The sequence below is a fragment of the Siphateles boraxobius genome, unplaced genomic scaffold, assembly GCF_051911475.1.
Source record: "Siphateles boraxobius isolate OS27281-9 unplaced genomic scaffold, OSU_SipBor_1 19, whole genome shotgun sequence".
NCBI lineage: Eukaryota > Metazoa > Chordata > Actinopteri > Cypriniformes > Leuciscidae > Siphateles > Siphateles boraxobius.
The window spans coordinates 18,847,621-18,869,588 of record NW_027508799.1 but is presented as its reverse complement, the minus strand read 5'-3'; the positions used below and the strand labels follow the sequence as shown (position 1 = coordinate 18,869,588).

The window sequence follows — 21,968 nt, the reverse complement described above, 5'->3', positions numbered from 1 at the left end:
TGAAGAAAGATTTGTGGAAGGAAATATTATCTGAGGCTGAAGATCTCGTATTTGATAAAAGATAGGTTGAGTCTTTTGTTGTCAACTCATATTAAAGTCGGCATGAGACGGATGTTGCGATAGTCTTTTCCTTCCAAGCAAGAAAAATGGTAGGGTTTGTCATTTGTCCATCGGAAATTGTTTGGATCGTTGATTGGATTTATATTAAACTGCTGATGCCTTACAAGCTTGTAAGATGTGATATACTGCTTTTGCTTTTGGTCAACTGAACATTTAAGAGAAAGGGCTCGACTGAGCGTTTGTGATTATCTGTGTCAGTGCGTCTGTTACATCTTTGCATCTTCAGGCCAAGCAAAAAAAATTGTGAAAAACAAGTTTGCTATGTCCAACAAGGAAAGCGATATCTTGCTGTAGCATCCTTACAATGGTGAAGGGGACTTCACATGACTGTCGTCAGTGCTTGCCAATACATTAATCTCTTAATCTACTCTTAATCATCATTAATCTACATTAATACATTAGTCTCTCTAAAGTTTCAGCGTTATTTGGCGCTGTCTTGTGTATGCCCCCTCAAAACTTGCGACATCTGTGGCATTGTGCTGTGTGATAAAACTCTCATTTTAGAGTGGCCTTTTATTGTGGCCAGCGTAAGGCACACCTGTGCAATAATCATGCTGTCTAATCAGCATCTTGAGACCTGTGAGATGGATGGATTATCTCGGCAAAGGAGAAGTGCTCACTAACACAGATTTAGACAGATTTGTGAACAATATTTGAGAGAAATAGGCCTTTTGTGTACATAGAAAAAGTCTTAGATCTTTGAGTTCAGCTCATGAAAAATGGGGGCAAAAACAAAAGTGTTGCGTTTATAATTTTGTTCAGTGTAATAAACACACAGTGACACAGAGTAGGAGATGAGCCACCTGTTTTGTTTCATGGAGATTACAGAAGATATTGAAAAAAAATATTTATAGACTGGTGACCCTATCACCAAAAAGAGACCTGAATCCAAATTCAGACCCAATGTCAGTGTGAATGCAAAGAGAAATGGGTTCTTTTTAATTCCTTTCACCTGCTGGTCCATGTAAAGCAGTCTAAGTTTTAAAGATAATGAAAGTTAAAGTCTGGAAAACTAAATTTCAACACAACAGTATAATTTTGTGATTCAGAAGCATCTTGTTGACAGCTTTCTATCTCTGTATCTGTCTGTGATAAACTCTGCTTCTCTTAACATCATAATTTCACCAAAATGTTTCCTATCACCATCCACACTCACTCGGAACAGACGGACCTCTGTATCAGTGTTTGGGGGTGTCTGGGCGGCCATCTGTGTGACAGCGCCTCCCCAGCAGCCTGGTAAACCACAGGGAACAAGCAAAGGCTTATAATTACAGTGTATCCTCCAGTCCTAATAGCAACTGCTTATATTTAATTACATACTGTCATCGGCCCAAACAGCGCTGAGAGTGCAGAACGCTGCTGTTGCCTTGACAACCAGTGGAGAAAATCAAGGTAATTAATCAGCGGAGAGAATGACGGGAAAATACTCAGCCCAAACAATTTATGGATCATGCCTGTTTGATGCGACTCTATGGGAGTTTGGCAAAATAAAACTTTTATTTTGCCTATATCACATGGGTTCTTGCACATAAATGGATGGAAACATTTTGGACCTGGTTGGATTATCAGTCTTTGCTTGTTTGAATGTAAAGGACATTTGAACCTATAAAGTTTTATGGCTCATTTAATGAGACTCAGCTGAAATGACTTTCAAGAACAAGAACATTGTCTAAGATTCTGGTCCACATAATAATCCAACACCTTGTACAATTTGCTTTTTCCAGAAGTTTCTCCATTAACAGTGGCATGTCAGTGTGAACAGTGTGAAAGACCCCTTTCTCATCATTTCCCTCATGTGACGCTCAGTGGGACCATGTAAATCAGCATCCCAGCAAAGTCTGTGCGAATCGTATCTGGATGTCAGTCTGAAAAACAGCAGGACTCAAAGCCCTTGGAGACACACCGATTGTTCATTTTCAACCTGTCTGGCTGCTTTATTTCTAAGCATAGTTTGATCCAGGGAAATCATGAGAGTTTGTCAAGATGACGAGATAAAAGCTGCTGAATGGACAATAAATCATCAGACTGTCACAAGGAAACGCGTTTGTGCTGTAAAAGAAGAACCGAGCATCTCTGGAGCGACTCAGGCATGAGTTTAAAGTGTCGCACAGCACTTATCACCACTAGTCACAATGATTCATCATTTCCTATTTTTGAAACAGGATTAAGTTACTTATGATCAAGTATGCTGATAATAGAAATGTCTATCATCATCTATTATAAATAGTTGAGACCATGGATCAGGTATCGGATGTTTATTACATTCTTCAGCTCAATGTTACTCTATTTTAAAGATCTAAGCGCATGGTCTAAAGCACACGGCACAATGCACTTAGGGTGTGTCTGGATCCACTTTTGCTAGTTTAACGACAGGAAAAGTGGTTGGCGCACCCGACACATGGACTAAAAGGGTTGTCCCTATTCTCTTATTGAGCAATGGGTGTGTTTTGGGCATAACGTGCAATAAACTAATCTCATCTCCCATTCACTTTAAAAGCCAGTTGCGCTCAGGCCATGGTGGATTCACTATTTACATGGCGGAATTTGAAAGTGGAAAGACTGAACGCTTCTCCAGAGAGGAAACGGATCTGCTCGTGTGCGAGGTTAAAGCTTGCAAGCATGACCATCTACAGGACAAGCCGGATTCCACCATTTCTTTACACAATAATAATATTTTAAAATGTAATCCTTTTATTTTTAATATTTGGCATGTTTGTGTGCTCCTGCTGTACACCCCGTGTGTGTAATAAGCATGAGTGTATGTGCTGTGTGCACCCGCCTATAGGTGCACATTACTAACGTGCTCTTTAAATAACAAAAAAATATGTATTGCTATTTTAGAGGCAAGTGAAATAGACTGCGCCATCTGAAAACTGGTCTAAAGTCAATGGCGCAGTCTATTTCAGTTGCCTCAAAATAGCAATGCGCCAACAGTGCTCCAGAACACACCTCTTTTTCAGACCAGTACATCCATGGGCGCACAAATGGGCGCAAATGTATTTGCTATTTAAACACTGTGGCACAGCACGTGAAAATGATAACTGCATCAGGCTGAAACTACCAAAAAACACTTGCGTCAGCCTGGCGCTGCATTGCGCCGGGTGTATGATAGGGCCCTTAATGTTTATTGATCATTCACGAGTTCACACTTACGAATGATCAGAGAGTAAATGGCTATGCGTATTTGGCGTGCTGTCCGGGGAGGGCTCCGAGCTCGGAAATTGAGCCTGAACCCAATAAACACTTGCCTGGTTAGGAAGATAACCAGGCAAGTGTGAGGAGATGGGGTGGTGGAGGGATGCTGAAAACTGTCAAGGAATAAGAGTCGACTGCGTATATTTATAGGCCTAACTCATGTTGATTGAGGGGACCTGTTGATTACTGATTGCTGACAGCTGGTTGGAATGACTTGATTGTTTGATCATTAGAACGTGTTCCTCCCGAACCTTGTTAATAAAACATAATTTATTAAAAAAATATTTGTGATTTTGTAGTATTTGTAGTATTTTTCTGTCTATGTCTGTCTGTCTCATGTAAAGCTGATGAGTCATTGTCTGTTCTGTCTTTCTTAAGGAGTGTTTGGAAGCTTCTTTTTTTATATAATGGGAGTAAAGTTTTCAAGGGTAATATAATGTTTCGTAGTAAAATCGAGCACAGCGTTAGTTCAGACAGGCCATGTAGGCATAGGCCGTTGCCAGCTGTCAAATCGCTCCAACCACTACCATTCTCCTATTAGACCGGGAGGATATATATATATATATATATATATATATATATATATATATATATATATATATATATATGGAATTACTGCTCGGTAAGCATGCTCAAACTACTAGAAGTATCAATCATATTTCTGTGCACCTTCTGGCTGTCGTCTTCTTTGTTACAGATTACCAAGGCTTCCAAGTCCTAGCTGTCACGGACATCATTGCAGAGACACTCATCCTCATAGACAAGCTAAAGTATAGACGTCCAGGGATTTACTGCTATGTCTACATGTTAAAACTGTTTTGCTTTAAAGACATTGCTAAACTGTCTTAATCATCTGTGTATCACTCAAGCTGATGGTTCCATTGAGGGGTTAAGGGGTTAATGCTAAAGCTCTGTATGTCATTAATTATGTAGCAAGAACCCCCATAAGGAACCATACCACCAAGATAAATTGTGTTTAATAAACCCAATTAACTTGCCAAAGTGGTCTCATCTGAAATGGTTTTATATGGACAACAGTAGTTTTTTTTTTTTTTTGTTCACAAAGTTTTCTTGCAAACCTATCATATACAGTAATGTAACTTTATTTTAAGGTCAAACTAAACCGAGATCCATTATTTAAATGTCGTGGCATTATGATGAATAATGGTAGAGCTCAGAATAAATAACTATGAAAATATAAAACTTTTCCATTTACAATGATCCATCATTCACAGCTAGATGTTGTTTAAACTTTACAACTCTGTATTAAAATGGTGCCTTCCCCATAATATCGCTGGAGTTGTGCGAGTGTACACTAAAGGGACTCGTGTGTCAGTCCACTGCCTTTTCAGCCCAGTTTTGAGCAGTTCACTTGATAACATTCTGCGGATGGATGAATTCTGAGCTAATAGACAAACGTATTGCACTGACTGGACACAGACGCGGCCAATGCGTTTGTTTGGACGAGGCTCTTTGGTGCTGCCTTATAACCAATGGGAGACCCGAGGGCTTCTGGGGAACGTTAGCTGCCATTAACATTTGGATACAGAAAAAGAATCTTCATCCTCAGGCATATTTCTCTCCAACGTTCTATCATTGCTAAAAGCTTTTCATTTAAAGCTACTTAACCAGATGTATTCATATTGCAAGGGTAAAAACATTGGTTATTTTGAGCACCGAGATTATGTAAGAACATTTAATCACATTCATATCTCTAGAAACGTCTCTAAATCAGATGCACCTCAATCTACTGGTGAACAAAAGCATTTGCATCAGCCTCACAGTCAGTTTGTATCATAGTGGAGGGTAAAAATACCAATTCCCTGCTGTCTTACTGTGTCATACTTACCACTTATACGATATCATATCCAACTGACGTATGAATTATGAATGAGTGTCAAATGTGTGTGACTGAAAGTGCTGACGGATGAATTCTAGACTGATGAGAATAATCACCACCTCCCTGGACAGAATCAACTTCCCTCTAGCAAAACACTCACAGTTACGTTACAGTATGTGATGTGTGTGTTATTCTGTCCATCAAAATTGACAATTCTTATTTTTATAATGGAAAATTGCAGTATTTATTATAAATATATTATTTAAATGTAAATATATAATTCATTCGTGCACATCATTATTTGTTTTTTTTAATTCATGTGTCCTCATAATCTTTAATCAAAATAATTTCCCTTCCTTCTTGCAGTGACTTCTCTTCTCTGACGAAATGTTTACTGGCGTGAGCAGGGTTCTAAATTAACACCCGCCAACCCGCCAAATGCAGGTTAAAACTCATTTTGGCGGGTGTTAATAAAAACTTAATAGCCAGTTTGGCCGGTGATGCATAAGGCTCTGTTCTCGGTCATTTATCCCCTGGCAGTACTTCCTGCATTTCCCATGAACACTGTGCCGTAATGCTACGTGATGACGTTTCATAGGCCCATTGGCTGCGCGCAGTTTGCATTGAAACCAGCGCGAGAAATGATCATGGAAACGAACTTAGCGTCCGTCCACCAGAAAACACAAGGAAGATGAACGAACGGAGCCAGAGCAGGGAGCATAGACTGAAAGAGGAGGGAGTTAGCTAGTAAAGTAAAAAGTTAAGATTAAACTAAATGTGGCGGTGGTTGGGACAGACTTCTGGGTTTACATTTAAATGTCGTTTAACGAGATACGATATTTTTTTAGGTTTAAGGTTTTTGTCATTATTTCTGAACAAGCTTATACATTAGGCAATATACACAATAAGCTTACTATATATCTTAAGGTTTTCTTTTAGTTGAAAACGCGCTGCGCTGACACAGACGTTGCAGAGACACGTGTGTGTGTGTGTGTGTGTGTGTGTGTGTGCAAAGTGAAGTAAAAGCACTTTGCGTTTTCTGTTCTTAAACTTGACTCCCTCAACGAAATTTAAAGGAAGCATATGTCTCAAAATCATTTTGCTAGCAGAAGATATCATCTCGGATCATGATTCCCTCGGGGTACAGCTGCTGACCTGCAGTCGTTAATGCAGTAATGGACAGCTGCTTCCTCAGTCGACTGGTGTTTCTTTGGATTTCATGTGATTTCTCATTTCTCATATATATTGTGGTGGTGATATTATGATAACTCAGTTTAATTAATAATTGATTAAAAGTAATTCCATTTTATAATAGGCTATCATTTTCATCTAAGTAATTCCAAACTTCGTGAGGCAGACAATTATGTGATCAAATACAATCCACTTGTTAAACACGCTCCACTCAGTGCATTTAATTATAACTGCGAAAAAAAGAAAGACAAAAATTAGAATAGTATTTTATTTTTTGAATAATAATTACAGATCAAAAATTTGAATATTCGTGCACATCCCAAATAGATAGATAGATAGATGGATAGATAGATAGGTAGATAGATAGATAGATAGATAGATAGATAGATAGATAGATAGATAGATAGATAGATAGATAGATCTAATTCTGATTGAAGTTACCAGCCACTTAGACTGGTGATCAAAAAAGTTAATTTAGAACCCTGGGCGTGAGGGCGGGACAACCTGTCAATCACCCGAGATCGCAGCAGGCTTCTTTTGGGAAGCCGCTTCACAACGACATTCGCCACAATGGGAAAGATAAGACTATCGCAACTTCATCATTTACTCACCCTCAGGTTGTTTGAAACCTGTATGAATTTCTCTCTTCTGCTGAAGACAAAATAAGATATTTTGAAGAATGCCGGTAACCAGATAGTAATGGGACCCATTTGATTTCCATAGTAGGAAAAAAAAAACAACAACAAAAAAATGAAGGAAGTCAATGGGGTCCATCAACTGTTTGGTTACCGACATTCTTTAATATATTCTTTTGAAACAACTTGAGGGTGAGTAGATGATTTTTAAGTGAACTATTCCTTTAAGGCCCGAAATAAGCACTACACAAGTAGGCACACAAACCTCCATACTCAAGAGAGTGGTAGAGTTCCCTTCAGGCAGCTTCATATTCACAGTTGTTAAATTTCAATAGGAATCCACACAGAGGAATTTCATGTGAGAGTAAAAGTTATCCAGGTTATAGCAGGTTTAACAAGGTGTTCAAGTTCACATTGGATTTGTTGGACAAAAGCTGCTTTAAAGTGACTTCTGTGTGCGCTATGCTGCACACATCAATATACAATATTGACAGTAAACAATTAACCTTTTTTGCCAGTGAATTGTTGCTGCGATTTTGCCAATGTGACCACATGGCTATAAACACGACCACAATTAACTGACTTCAGCAAGATTCAGAACAAACTGTTAATCCACCATGACAGCAAGTTCCTGAAAAAGAAAAGAAACCATTGGAAAAATTCCCGCTACAGCACCTCTTGTTGCAAGGATGATATGCAGTGTGTACTTACCAACAGTTTTACTCTTGCACCTACACAGCTACAGTTTGTCTCCAGTGCTAGTCAAACAGGTGTGTGTGTGTGAGGTAGGACTCCCAGTGGCTCTGCAGGTGGGCTCATCCGTTGTCTGAAACAGAACAGCTGTTTATGCTTGTAGAAGTTACACTGGACAAGGACATCTGCCTGATCACTGAGATGATGAATAACTGCACATTTTCACAGGTTACACTTCACCAGATTGCTTGGATAAGTGACACTGCGCTTCAACAGAGAGATTTGGAGATTTATTTCAAAAGTTTTTGTTCTTATATCCAGAGGTCTCAGCTAAATAGACGTCTCACTGATATTGTGAGAGAACAATAAAGGATGTCCCAACACACATTATTTGATAATATCAGGTCCTGCAAACTGTCATTTGTGATGAAATCAGTCATCCACTTTCATTGGCTTTCATTTCCAAATGCTTCATGGTGTAAAATATTTTTTTTTTCACATTTATATTTTTTTATCCTCTTCCTCTGCATGCAGTAATTTCTGCAGCATTAGACTTACACAACAGAATTGCAAAAATAATGGTTTCCAATAAGTATTCTAACATGAAGTTGTCAGGCATATTTCGTTGTCTAAGACTGAGTTGTGTTTATCTCACTCTGTCCATTGTTGATTATGAGACTTACACTAATGCTACTTGTGGAACGCAAGGGGCGATGTGTCTCTGCTCTGCTTATATAGTTATTTCCACACAAATCTCCTCTTTTTTCTCTGTGACAATGTTTCTCTTCATCTTTCTCTTCTGAAATGACACTCTATTTGCCAGCAGTCACACCTTCCCTCAAGGACGATTTACTAACATTTTTTATTCAATTAGCTCCTCATCTCCAGACTGATATTGTGCTGTATGTTTTCATTCAATATGAGGCTCACGGTTCACACACATTTTCACATCATGATACAGGCTTTTGTGTTCAGATGGCACATTGAAATTGCTTATTTTTCTCTTTAAATACACCTCCATTTTCATTTGATCCAAAGATTTCACAATCATTCTAGGACGTTCCATCATTATTTCATGAGAATAGGTTTTAAATTCCATAGGGGTAAAGGGGTGAAGAGGATCTTGATCGGACGGAATCTAAATGTATTTCCTGCCCAGTCTAGTTTAGAGAATTTCAATTGTGAATAAAATCATTTGAACTAGAAGCCCCTGGTTTTATTTTTCACTTTATCCTCATCATCTTTCCACCTGGTCTTCTCTCTCCCGGCTCCTTCAAGGCTTTCTTCACACGCTCACCGCTGTCTTCTCGCTGTGCTGTTTAACCAGCCATGCCAACGGCTGCAAATTGAGGGTGTTATTTGGTGTTTGGAGCCGTCACTGCTTTCAAAGAGCCGCCGCTGGTCTTCCTTTAAGAAACAATGACAGATGTACTGAGACAAATGAGTGGCGGAAAAGGTGGAGGTTTATAAAGGCAGACGTGTTCACACTATAAATAAATCTACAGACAAGACAAAGTACAGGAAGTACAACAGGGATACACTTACACTACACTCTGAAAAATAAAGCTTTTTTATTAGCGTTGATGGATCCATTAAGAACATTTTATATCCATTATTAAAATGTTCTTCACACTAAGAAAAAAAAAATGGTCTGTTTACGGAAACATTCTTTTGGGAACCCAAAAAGGTTCTTTTATGGCATCTCTGTGAAAACCCCCATTTTGGAAACTCTATTTTGAAGAGTGTAAATAGTCGTGCAAAAACATGCCATCAAGCGTGTTAATGGTCTTCTCCAAAGCCTCAACTCTGGAGTTCTGAACAAAGACTTTGGACAGGTTTTCATCAAAAACCACCTTGATGAAAAGATATTTTCACATGAAATTCTACCAATGTGTAGTTATTACTTTGCATGATAGAACATCTTTCCAAAGAATCAGAAGGTGTAGAATGAGATGCTGCTGATGCTCCTGGCCAAGATTTCGGTCCCACAAACAAAGAATCACAATACTAATTTATTGCTAGAAATAGAGCAAAAAATTGGGGACAAAATGTATGATGTACAATGAACTACACAATACTGATGTACACAAACGCAACTTTCAGGCCCTATTTTTGTCCTTCTGCACACACAGCATAGTGGCGAATGATAAATCTTTTTTCCTTCAAAAAATGATCAGATGAAAATATCTCAGCTGACGAGACATGACATTTGGATTCGGACATGACCTGTTGCCTTCCTACCTCCATATGCTGCTTGCAGAGGCAGTATTTTTAACTAAATATAAACAATGGAAATATCCTTATCATTGGACATTTTTATCACATTGGAAATCTGTACACTTGACATTAGGTGTTCTGGAGATCACATCTTTAAAATTATTAAATACAGCATGTAAAATAAAATAACCTGATCTCTATATAAATTATAGATATATTACATGATACTATATACAGTATAGATAAGTGTTCTGCAATATGCAACAACATTTTACTGCTGAAGTCACTGACATTTTGAGTATTTCTTTATGCGGTCAGGTGCACAAGTTGTACATCTCTAACAGAAGTCCACTGGAGGTGAGCATAGTGAGAACTAGTGATGGGACTGTTGATACCGGGGCTCCGATGCTCCAACGAAGTTTTCAAGGCACTGTTGTATCACACCCGATGTTTGTATCGAAATGACAGTACCATGTGACTGATGACGTTTAAAGCTTCGAACGCGCAGTATCGGAAGGTCGAAACAGCTGGTTTAAAAAAAAATCTGATCTATTTATGGGAAATTATTATCGTTTAACACTAAAATTCCCTATAACATAAACTGTAAAAAAAAAAAAAAAAAAAAAAAAACAGAACACCCAAACTATTTTTTAAACTCAAATCAATATAGCCTACTTGTTTATTTTTTATTATTGATCAAAATGTGAATCCGTTGACCAGGCTACATGACACGAGATGTAGTTTAGATGAGATTAGATTAGAAGATAGAACTGTATTGATCCCAGATTGATTCCACTCGTGTCACAGACTTCGAAGCTTTGTTTGGTCACATGCTTTTTCTGCTCTGCGGGGATTTGCTAGATACAGTGAAAAAAAAAATAGTCTGACCACCAGATGTCGCTAATGTGCATTGTGTTAAAAGCTTCGAGTAATGAACCGTTTTTCGGCACAATTTGATAAAATACAGATACAGATACAGATAGCTTTATTAATCCCCAAAGGGCAATTCAGTTTCTACAGTACACCGTCTATACATACAACCATCCACACAGCCATACCATAAAGTGTATAACAAGGGTAACATGATGTTTAGCCTCAAACGCCTCAAACGCTTCAGAAAACTAGTGAGTGCAGTTTTATTGAAATAACACCAAAATGTGAACAAAAAAATTATAACTTGAACTAAACTTGATGATTAACGTAACACTGAACTGGACTGGACTTGACTTGACTATGAACATGAACATGAAACACAACAACAACGGTAGGCTACATGGAACAGATTTTACTTCAGAGTTAAAAAGTTTAAAATTCAGAGTTTACAAATTGCAATTATAGATGTACAAGAACCTGCCCTCACGTTTTTTACAAGTAATGATAATGGCGTGAATGCACCTTAAAACCTCAGATCAGGTACAGCTCATATAATTTGTAAATTTTTTTGGTTGGAGGGGAATCCTTTTTCTACATCTTTGTGCGTGGTTGTGTGTATGTGTGTTTGTACAACCAAAGGCTTTTGTTAATGAGATAGAGAATGTTTATCTAATGTGTTTTAAAATCAAGAAAAAACATATAGGCAGACACACAGTCGTTACAGAATTTAATCTAAACTGAATTTGACATAGTGATATTTACAGCTAAGAGAACAATAGAGAAATATTCCATAACTTTATCATGACATTATTGGTAATATCAGGTCCTGGAGAGTTATTGAGTCATTCAGGTTATCCTATTCCATTGGTTTTTATAGGAAAATACTAATGTTACTTGTGGACTGCAGGGGGCGATGTGTCTCTGCTCTGCTTATATAGTTATTTCTACACAAATCTCCTTTTTTCTTTTCTTTTTTTATCTCTGTATGAGTCTTTTTCTCTTTATCTTTCTCTTCTGAAATGACACTCTATGTGCAGGCAGTCACAGCTGCTCTCAAGGACGTTTTACTGACATTTTTTGTCCTCCCTCCAGACTGATATTGTGCTGTATGTTTTCATTCAACATGAGGCTCACGGTTCACACACATTTTCACATCATGGCACAGGCTTTTGTGTTCAGATGCCACATTGAAATAGCTTATTTTTCTCTTTAAATACATTTTCATTTGATCCAAAGATTTCACAATCATTCTAGGACGTTCCATCATTATTTCATGAGAATTAGTTTAAATTCCACAGGGGTAAAGGGGCGAAGAGGATCAAAAGCATTTCCTGCCCAGTCTAGTTTGGAGAATTGTGAATAAAATCATTTGAACTAGAAGCCCCTCGTTCTATTTTTCACTTTATCCTCATCGTCTTTCCACCTGGTCTTCTCTCTCCCGGCTCCTTCAAGGCTTTCTTTACACGCGCACCGCTGTCTTCTCGCTGTGCTGTTTAACCAGCCATGCCAAATTGAGGGTGTTATTTGGTGTTTGGAGCCGTCACTGCTTTCAAAGAGCCGCCGCTGGTCTTCCTTTATGAAACAATGACAGATGTACTGAGAGGAATGAGTGGCAGAAAAGATGGAGGGGAGATGTGAAGGTGTGGTTAAGGTCATTAATGAAATCTTTTGAGGATGGAAGCAGCATGAACAGGTAGAAAACCAAATAAATGCTGTTTTACTTCCAATGTGTTCAACCATTTGGGACATAGAATTTAAGGAAACCCTGCTGGAAAACAATAATTTTTTTGTTTTTGCTACTGCACTAGAGGTGCAGAAATTACACCCCTCAGGAAACTGATTTGATGGTCTTGCTTGATTCAGCACCATGGACAGCGGCTTTCAGTTTACAGTTACAGCGCACATTGTGAATATGCTTCATTATTTGGGTTTATAAAACTAAAACCTTACCCAGCTAGACAGACCCTGAAATAACACTTCACTGTGTTACACTACACTGTGCTACACTGCTTCATTTTACTGATTGCACATAGAGTAGGCTATATAGCTACTCAAAAGGAAGACTCTTGTTTGACTGCCCCACACAACCTCAATACAGTATATTGAATTAATAATCACACCATTTACAGTTTGTAGTGAAAGTGTGTTTTGTTGTGAAAATGTGTAATAAACACTGTTGAAAATACTGTCATAACGCTGCTGTAAAAGTTTGAGATGTACATGTCTCAAATGCGTGTCTCATATTTTCATTTAATCTGTAAATTCCTTTATTCTGTTTAATATTCATGCAGCTCAGCAATTTTGATTTATGTGAAAGAGGATAGAGTAACATCAGCCTGTCTGAATATTTCACTATTTAATTAAATGTGGTTAAACCCGAACATTACATGGAGAGAGAGAGAGAGAGAGAGAGAGAGATAGAGAGAGAGAGAGAGAGAGAGAGAGAGAGAGAGAGAGAGAGAGAGAGAGAGAGAGAGATAGAGCACAGCTCACTGGCTGAAAGAGAGGATGATGCATCAGAGAGCGAGAGAAACAGAGATGATGATGATGGAGGCAGGAGAAATGAACAGAGAGAACAGAGTTTCACAACACTGATCAGGAAGCAGGTGCTGGACCTTCATCCACATCAGACTGAAGTAAGAGGAGAAATGGATGTGCGACAGGACTCGATGAGCTCCAGCATCTGACCGGACGAACTTCTGATTCACAGCAATCTTGTCTCGCGATCATCGATCCGCAGTTATTCTGCGTGTTTCGCGGGATATTCCTCTCATTTCGCGCCTTTAAATCTGAAGCTGCACCGCATGAACGGAGGCTGATGATGAATATAAAACACATCAGGTTCGTCATATAATGGGGATCGAGGATGCGAGCATGAGGAACGGACGGGCTCTGTCCGATCAGTGGGCCGACAGTGTGGTGGTCCGGCCCCGGACGACAGAACAGCACATCACTGTTCACAAGAGGCTGGTGTTGGGCTTCGCCATCTCCATCCTCACCCTCATCATCGTCACGGCCATCGCGATCACGCTGAGCGTCAGCTTCGAGAGATGCGCCGCGGAGAGCAGCGGGGCTCTGGCCACGAACGGCTCCAGCAACAGTAAGTGGAAACAGTCCCGGGACGGGAACATCAGTCACAGAGACACAGAGGACGGCCAGCAGCCCTGGAGACACTTGCGCTTACCGGCCACCCTGCGCCCGCGCCACTACGACCTCCGACTGTCCGTGAACATGGAGAACTTCAGCTTCTCCGGCGAGGTGAACATCGAGTTTGAATGCGTCAACTCCACGAAGTTGATCGTGCTGCACACGGACCGGCTGGAGGTGGAGAAAGTGCTGGTGTTTTCGGACAGTAAGAAAGCGGGCGTCATGAGGATCCAGCGCCGCTTCCACTATCAGCCCAAGCAGGTGTTTGTGATCGCGCTGCACAGAGAGATGAAGCCCCTCAGAACATACAAGATCAACATCACCTTTCACGCGCACATCGAGCACGAGCTCTTGGGCTTCTTCCGCAGCTCGTACGTGCTGAATGGAGAAAGAAGGTAAAAGAGGTTCAGTGTCCGTCTCAAAAAAGTCTCTCATATGATGATCAGGTGTTGATATAATGTAGTCTACTGCTGTTGCCATGGGAACTACTGATACTGATACTTATGCGCAGTTAAACACAACTTAAAAGAAGCCCTGTTTTGGCTTAATTAACTGCTTCAAAATACAAAGATAATATTGCAGTTAATGTTAGGCTAAATCACATTAAATTAATATGGGATCTCATTCAAATAGGAATCTCACTATCATGTATTAATTCCAAGTTACCCAAGTGTTACAGCAGTAACAATAATAACTATTGTCATTTTACAAAAAAAAAACAAAAAAAAACTATGCTTACCATGATTGGTTTGCTAGGAGGTAAAGAGAGTTTAAAAAACACGTTAAATTCTTTAAAAAGTACATTTAGTATATGTAGGTTTTACTATAGTAATATTAACCATAGTAGCTATTTTATTTATATTTTATTTGATATGTATGTGAGGTTAATTTATTAGCAGTCTATTTATTTTGTGAGGATTATTTATTCTAATGCTTGTCATGCATTGTCATAGATGAATGGCAGTAAAAATACAACACGAGGTGACAGGTTTAACAATCACAACCATCAAGATAGATGCATGTCCCAAGAAAAACAAAACATAATCTCTGAATCTTCATCCATAAAATTACCAGCTTTAAAGGGATGATTCACCCAAAAATGAAAATTTTGTCATTTACTCACCGTCATCTTGCTCCAAACTTGTATGAGTTTTTTTTCTTCTGTTGAACACAAAAGAAGATATTTTAAAGGATGTCGGTAACCAGACAGTTGACATTGTAGCCATCGACTTCCATAGTATTTTTTCCCCCTAATATGGCAATCAATGGCCATCGTCAACTGTCTGGTTACCAACAGATATTTAAAATATCTTCAGTGTTTCCCCTAGGATTCTTTTTTAGGGGGGGGGGGGGGGGGGGATACGTGGTGTAATTTTTTTGCAATCAAAAAGCATGTCTAATTAATTGAAATCATGTATTATGAATCATTAAACATACTTTTTTTTAAAATATATGAAAAAAATGTCACACTAATTAATTCTGCGCTAATTCACACTAACACTAATTCTGTGTTGTGTTTTTTCTGGTAATAAAATGAAGACATAAAACAAAAATTGTATCATTTATCATCAATTTTAATCATGTGAAATTAAATAAACTTTTTGTCAAATAACTTGCTGCACAATGAGCTTTACTGTTAAAATTAAAACATGGATTATTCCTTAAAAATTTCAGTTTTGATGATAATTTATTTGGATTAGTGTTAGTGTATTATTACATTGGGACATATCTAAATTCTAATGTACAACAGTAATATATTTCTGTCAAGTTAAATCGAACTTTTATTTTGACGGGTTGCCGTGAAGACCTTTTGAGTTTCTTTGTGTTTATGTCATGATGATAGTTGTTCTCAAATGAAGCGGTTAAATGATCACGAAGTAGGGTTGGGAACATACTGTCTATGGTTGGGAATCGTAAGAAATTTTTCGGTTCCGATTCCGGTTCCGCCAAACGATTCCGGTTCCGGTTCCCATTCAATAAAAATTATTAAAACTAATACAAATAGTAGTACGGGGAAAATACACAATCCTTTTTGTGTTTTATTTCTGATAGGCCCTACTTGTCAAATGAGTTTAACAGACTGGCAATGTCAACAAATGCAACATATTATTTAGCAATATTTTTTTCTGAAGGAAAATAAAAAATGTTGCATTCTCAAGGATAATTTGGGACCTCTCCTATATCTTATTGTATATCCAGCAGTGGAATACCCTCTCAGAAGGGGTAGAATATGCTTGAACACACATGTAAGATCCAGACAGGTGAAACATAATATTTTTTAAATCGGTTTGAATGATTGATTTCTGTGAAACTTCACTTGTTTCCTTACTGGATTAAAGTGCTCTAGCAGTTAATAAACAGAAATGCATGCGTCTTGCGGAAGAACATTGTAGCCGGAGCTACTTCTCTATGTTTATGTCAATGACGCGAGTGAGTCACGCAGGCACTGGGCTACTCCGCAGCAGTGCCGAACCGACCAGTGTAAAGTAGTCTGAGTCTAAACGCTTATTACAGCCTTACCGTAGTGATTCAGGATAAGACAAAAACACGTTTTGAAAAAAGGCATTCATGATGTAATCGCTCATTATATACATTTTGTAAATTCTGAAGCGAATTTTCGTTATTTGAAGCGACTTTCAAAAGGTGATTAACTGTTTTAACATCAGTGTTTATTCTCGAACTATAAACTTTTATCTCAGTACTTCTGTGATCATTTGAATATTTTTAACACAGAAATATCGATACTGTGTTGTTGAAAAGACAGAAAGTAAAGCTAACGTTAGATGTTTCATGTCAGCGACAGCGCAAACAGATTTGAATGTCCCGGTGTGAAGTTTTTGTCATTTAGGAATAAGATCGCGTGGGTGTTTGAATCGAGATCGTTTAAAGATTAATGGTGCAGCTCTACTGTCTTATTCTCTCTCTCTGCGTTGATATCTGACGCAATTTTTTTTAACTTGTTATACGAATAGCGCGAGGGACAGTGCATTCATTACAATTTTAATATTTATGTGGTGAGACGTCGCTATTAAAGGATAAGCTCCCAGCACTTCGTCCACACATCGCATCAGAACCAAAAAAACTACCGGTTCTGCATAAGAACCGGTTCTCGGTTCCCAACCCTATTACGAAGTGACTTTCAGAGTGGATCTAGAGCCTGGAGAGGAAGTTCATGCGTTTGTGTCTTCATATAGGCCAAAAAATAGCGCAAGCGTCACACGTGCTTCAGTGTGTGTGTGTGTGTGTGTGGTAAATGAAACTGCGCGTCGGCGGCACCATTCATTCACACAGAACATGCAGGATTCGTATTTAAATAGTCTTTGTGTTTTAATATTCACACACACTAGTCTACATCGCGATTTGATTTCAAGTGTACTGAACTGCTTTCTATTTTTTCCTCAAATTTACAAATTCCGTGAAATTCCGCGTTATACACTAAATTCCTTTTTTATGACTGGATTTCGTCAGCATTTTAGGGGGGGCGGGGGGTCGTTTTGGGGGGGCGGGGCGCCCCCCCAAAACAATGGTAGGGGAAACACTGATCTTCTTCTGTGTTCAACAGAAGAAAGAAACTCATACAGGTTTGGAGCAACTTGAGGGTGAGTAAATGATGACAAGATTTTCAGTTTTGGATGAACTATCCCTTTAAATCCAGCTTAAGGTTAGGCCGTTCAACTGTAAATTCTAGTCTAGCATTATTATACTTTTACGTTTTTGTCTCAGACAGTAACTGTTCCTCAGTGTTCAGGGAGGTCAGAGGTCACACAGATCTGAACACTGGTGAAACCTCTGGGTACTGAAGTCACAGCTGTGTCTGACGCTTCTCTCAATGACTCATTTACTGTCACACACTGAGACTCGCATATAATAATGGGAAGTTTTCCAGCACAGTGATAAACCTTCATGAACCCACACAGTTAGATTTACATCAAAAATAACCTTCAAATATAAACTATTTATGCAGTTACTACCATTATGCATTAATTTATAGACAGTATATTGATAAAATTAATATATAAACAGATAATCCATCAATATAATATAAACAGATTAGACAATTCAAGTGTTCAGTTCATATGTGCTCCTGTTTAAACGACAACCCATTTTTATGTTTGAAAATCTTCAGATCAGTAGTTATAATCTTATATTACTCTTTAAGATGCATAGTTGATTATCAGAAACTCATATATGTGTGTTGACTAGTTTTACAGCCGTTTACATCCTCATATTCACAGTGACTAAATATCAACTTCTTGCTCTTGTTTTCCGGCTTCTGACTCTTTGTCCTCTGAGGGAAAAAATGGCTCAAGTCTGAATCTTTGCCACAGGTGTTCCTGTATTTGAGACATGTTTAAGCCTTGTTTTACCCTGAAGGGTTCGCTTTCATGGACACACTTCATAACCCTTCTGTCTGTCCACCAGTTTCTTCCTTGTTTTTTCAATAACGGCTGAACCTTCTGCTTCCTTTCAGTTGTAAACAGCATGTTAAGGGCTCGGGGCGATTCTTTCTTTTACTTAAACTTTATTGTGAGATCTTGAAATCGTAATATCCATTGAAGAGCACCTTTGAGATAAATTTAGTATATGTTGATGTTGTTCAGTTCCACAGGCTGTGAAGATCCTTCAGTTTAGTGTAATCAGCGCCTGCTGGCTGCTCGTATATTCATGAGCACTGAACAGCGGGATCTCACTGGATTGAGGAAATACTTGTGTTGATGTAGTTTGACGTGGGCACAGTAGTTTTGTTCTGATCTGAACTGATCCTCTGGTCTTTTCAGAGATTCAACAGTTTTAACTTTTTCCTCTTCACACGTTTTCTTCGACCTGACACATCAGTGATGTCATAATGCGGAGGTATAAAACATCTCCAACAAACTCAAACACCTCCATGTGTTTCATTGCAGGGATTTTCACTCTAAAGTCCCTGTAGAATCTCCTCCTGTGTGTCTGTTATTTGTCTGATTTCTCATCACCTGGTGTCTGTGATCTTTAAATAGTGTAAAGATGTTTATATGGTACTAGCATCTATAAAGTGTGAATGAAATGAAGAGGAGGTAAACAGATGGGACATTATAGACTCATTATAGATTGCTCCTGCATGAATGGCTGCTAATGAGAGTAAAAAGTTGTGACAGAAATGCAGGAGCGAGCAGAACACCACTCCTCCCCCGTCTGATGGTCATGCTGTGGGTGGTGAAGGAAAATTCCTCCCAGCGAGGATGAAACAAGCTTTAATATCCGTTAATGCTGCTGTCTGGAATGCAGCTCACTCTTTCTTCTTAAGAACCGTTTTTCCTGCTTTCTAGATTCTTTACTTTGATACTCAGACTCAGGTTTAATTCTGATGTTCTAAATGTATTTAGATTATTAACGCTTCTATTCCAACTACATGTAAGATCAATTTGACAGCTTTTTAATTATTTTCTTGCCATCTAAATTGGTTCACGCTGTCAATTCGTTGACGTTGTGCCGTCACAGATGTGTTTACAGGTGTGACATGCAGATATCAGATATATCATTATTTCTGTGAATCTCTTATGTTATCTTGGCATTTGATGTGATTTAGTTGCTGTGGTTAAAAAGCTCTTCCAGTCTTCACTCCAGAAAGCTCATTAGTGTTATATGCCATGTTATGGCACAGTGATATGAACAGGGATGGCAGACAGAGCTAATTTACATTCAGGAAAGTCATGTGACAACCAATTGAATGAAGTTACGGTGAAATTACTTTTGACTCCTGGACTAGTTAAATAGCATATATTTTAGCAGAGTTTTCTTTCCTCTTACCTCTCTCACGTTCTTATTCTGCAGGTTTCTTGCGGTGACGCAGTTCTCACCAACTCACGCTAGAAAGGCCTTCCCGTGTTTCGACGAGCCCATCTATAAAGCCACATTCAGAGTGAGCCTGAAACACGAGAGCTCGTATCAGTCTCTGTCCAACATGCCAGTGGAGTCTTCAGTGTCTGAGGAGGACGGATGGGTGACCAACCATTTCTCCAGGACGCCCCGCATGTCCACGTACTACCTGGCCTGGGCTGTGTGCAACTTCACCTACAGAGAAGCAGTTACAGACAACGGAGTCGTGGTGAGTTGTGTTTTCAGACCCTAAAACTCAAAGTTACAAACATTATACTGAGATTTTATTATTTTATAACTTGTTTTCTAAAACCTAGAGAGCAGCATTTTAAAGCATCACAGATGTGCTTCTGACATGAAGGCTGTTCAGAAGGTTTTCTGCTTCATTTGCCAAATTCTAAGGTAGCACCTCATGAATGCTTCAAAGTGAAGGCAATCCCAGAATGCATTGCACTGAGCTCAGTAATAAAGTCAATCCAAAATGGCAAATGAGCCGAGAGAAATCAATGTATACTTACAGAATATACACTTGATTGATCAAAAGTTGTCCAAGACTGACAGTAAAGACATGTAGAATGTTACAAAAGGTTTCTATTTCAAATAAATGCTGTTGTTTTAAACTTTCTATTCATCAAAAAATCCTGGAATAATTTTACCACAAAAATATTAGGTAGCAGAACAGTTTTCAACATTGATAATAATAAGAAATGTTTCTTGAGCACCAAATCATCATATTAGAATGATTTCTGAAGGATCATGTGACACTGAAGACTGGAGTGAATTCAGCGTTGCATTACAATTTAAAATATATTTAAATAGAAAACAATTCATTTGTAATATTATTTCACGATATTGTTGTTTTGATCAAATAAATGGAGACTTGGTGAGCATAAAATACTTCTTTCAAAAACTTTACAAATACGACCCCAAAGTTTTGAACGGTAGTGTATAAGTGAATATATTTCATTAAATACTGAAAATTATTGCCGACATAGTTTAATCTTATAAAAAAATTGAATACTTTGCCCAATATTTGTGTTATTAAACACAATTAAATGGCAATTAAAGCTTTAAGTTCATTAGCGTATTAAATAATTAGCTTAGCAACTGACTAACATCAAAGTCGATTCATATTAATTATTATGCTCCGCATGTCCACTTACTACCTGGCCTGGGCCTAGTGCAACTTCACCTACAGTGAAGCAGTTACAGACAATGGAGATTGTGTTCTTGACAAACTCTTCCAGGTTTTATATAAAATACAGGAACATGTTTGATGTGACGTTGTATCACTTTCATCACATGCACTTAAATGTTCTTTTTTGAGACTGATCACATTTTAACCAGCCTCATCTTTCCGTCATTAGAGAGATTCTGTTTATGAGCCGTGTTACTGATCAGTCATTCACGTTCAGTCATATTGGACACTTCCTGACGGCTTCCTCAGTGGCTCCTGCTGTTGCCCTTAGCCGGCCTCCTCCTCATATTAGTGTAATTAATCGATCTCCTTCAGCATGACCGCGCTCTCCTTTATATCAAATCATCTCTGACTGCAGTGTGTGCTTCTACCTGGGGCATTTATACCCACACTGTGGCGTGTAGCGGTTAGCCGTACACTAGCGTCCCCATCAATCACATTAAAGCGGCAGGGTCGCCCCCTCGCTCCATTCATCACACAGATTCGGCTGTGTGGAGCGAGAGGAAAGATCGTGGGAGAGGAACGTTGGAGAGGAGAGTGGAGTTATTACTCTGGGTTTATGGGGAAACACTGATCTGCCACACACACTTGTGTAAAGATCATGGCAGACCTGGCAGCAATTGGTCGGGCATTATGTATTATGGGTTTTAAGGCCTAGTGGACGGGTCTCAAACTCAAATGACCTGTGATGTTCCCCATTGGCCAGTTGAACAGTTTTACTTTGGGTTTTTAAACAATGAATTTGAAATATATACATTTATTGTTATACATTTATTGACGCACTTGACTTATCTTTCCCTCATAGTACCGTAATGATTCATGAGATTGTATTTCTTACAAATTGCAGGCTTTTTTGTTGTTGTCATTTAACCTGCAGCTGTGCGCTTATATTTGTACTTAATGATTTAATGAGCCATGATGAAAAAATTATATATTAGGCTACTGTTAGTTTTACAATCCTTTACAGTCAAATATGTAGGCCTATAATATAAACAGTGAAGGC

The 21,968-nt window shown here is 38.6% G+C and overlaps 1 protein-coding gene across 1 annotated transcript in view; it reads left to right on the top strand.

The window, feature by feature from the left end:
• The first annotated feature begins 13,214 nt into the window (after nucleotides 1-13,214).
• LOC143741710 (thyrotropin-releasing hormone-degrading ectoenzyme-like) overlaps nucleotides 13,215-21,968 on the top strand; it is a 207,842-nt gene continuing 199,088 nt past the window's right edge. Inside the window, exons 1-2 of the mRNA XM_077234037.1 lie at nucleotides 13,215-14,306; nucleotides 19,723-19,996. Coding sequence (XP_077090152.1) covers nucleotides 13,618-14,306; nucleotides 19,723-19,996 — 963 coding nt within the window. The 5' untranslated portion in view covers nucleotides 13,215-13,617. The remainder of the gene's footprint in view (nucleotides 14,307-19,722; nucleotides 19,997-21,968) is intronic.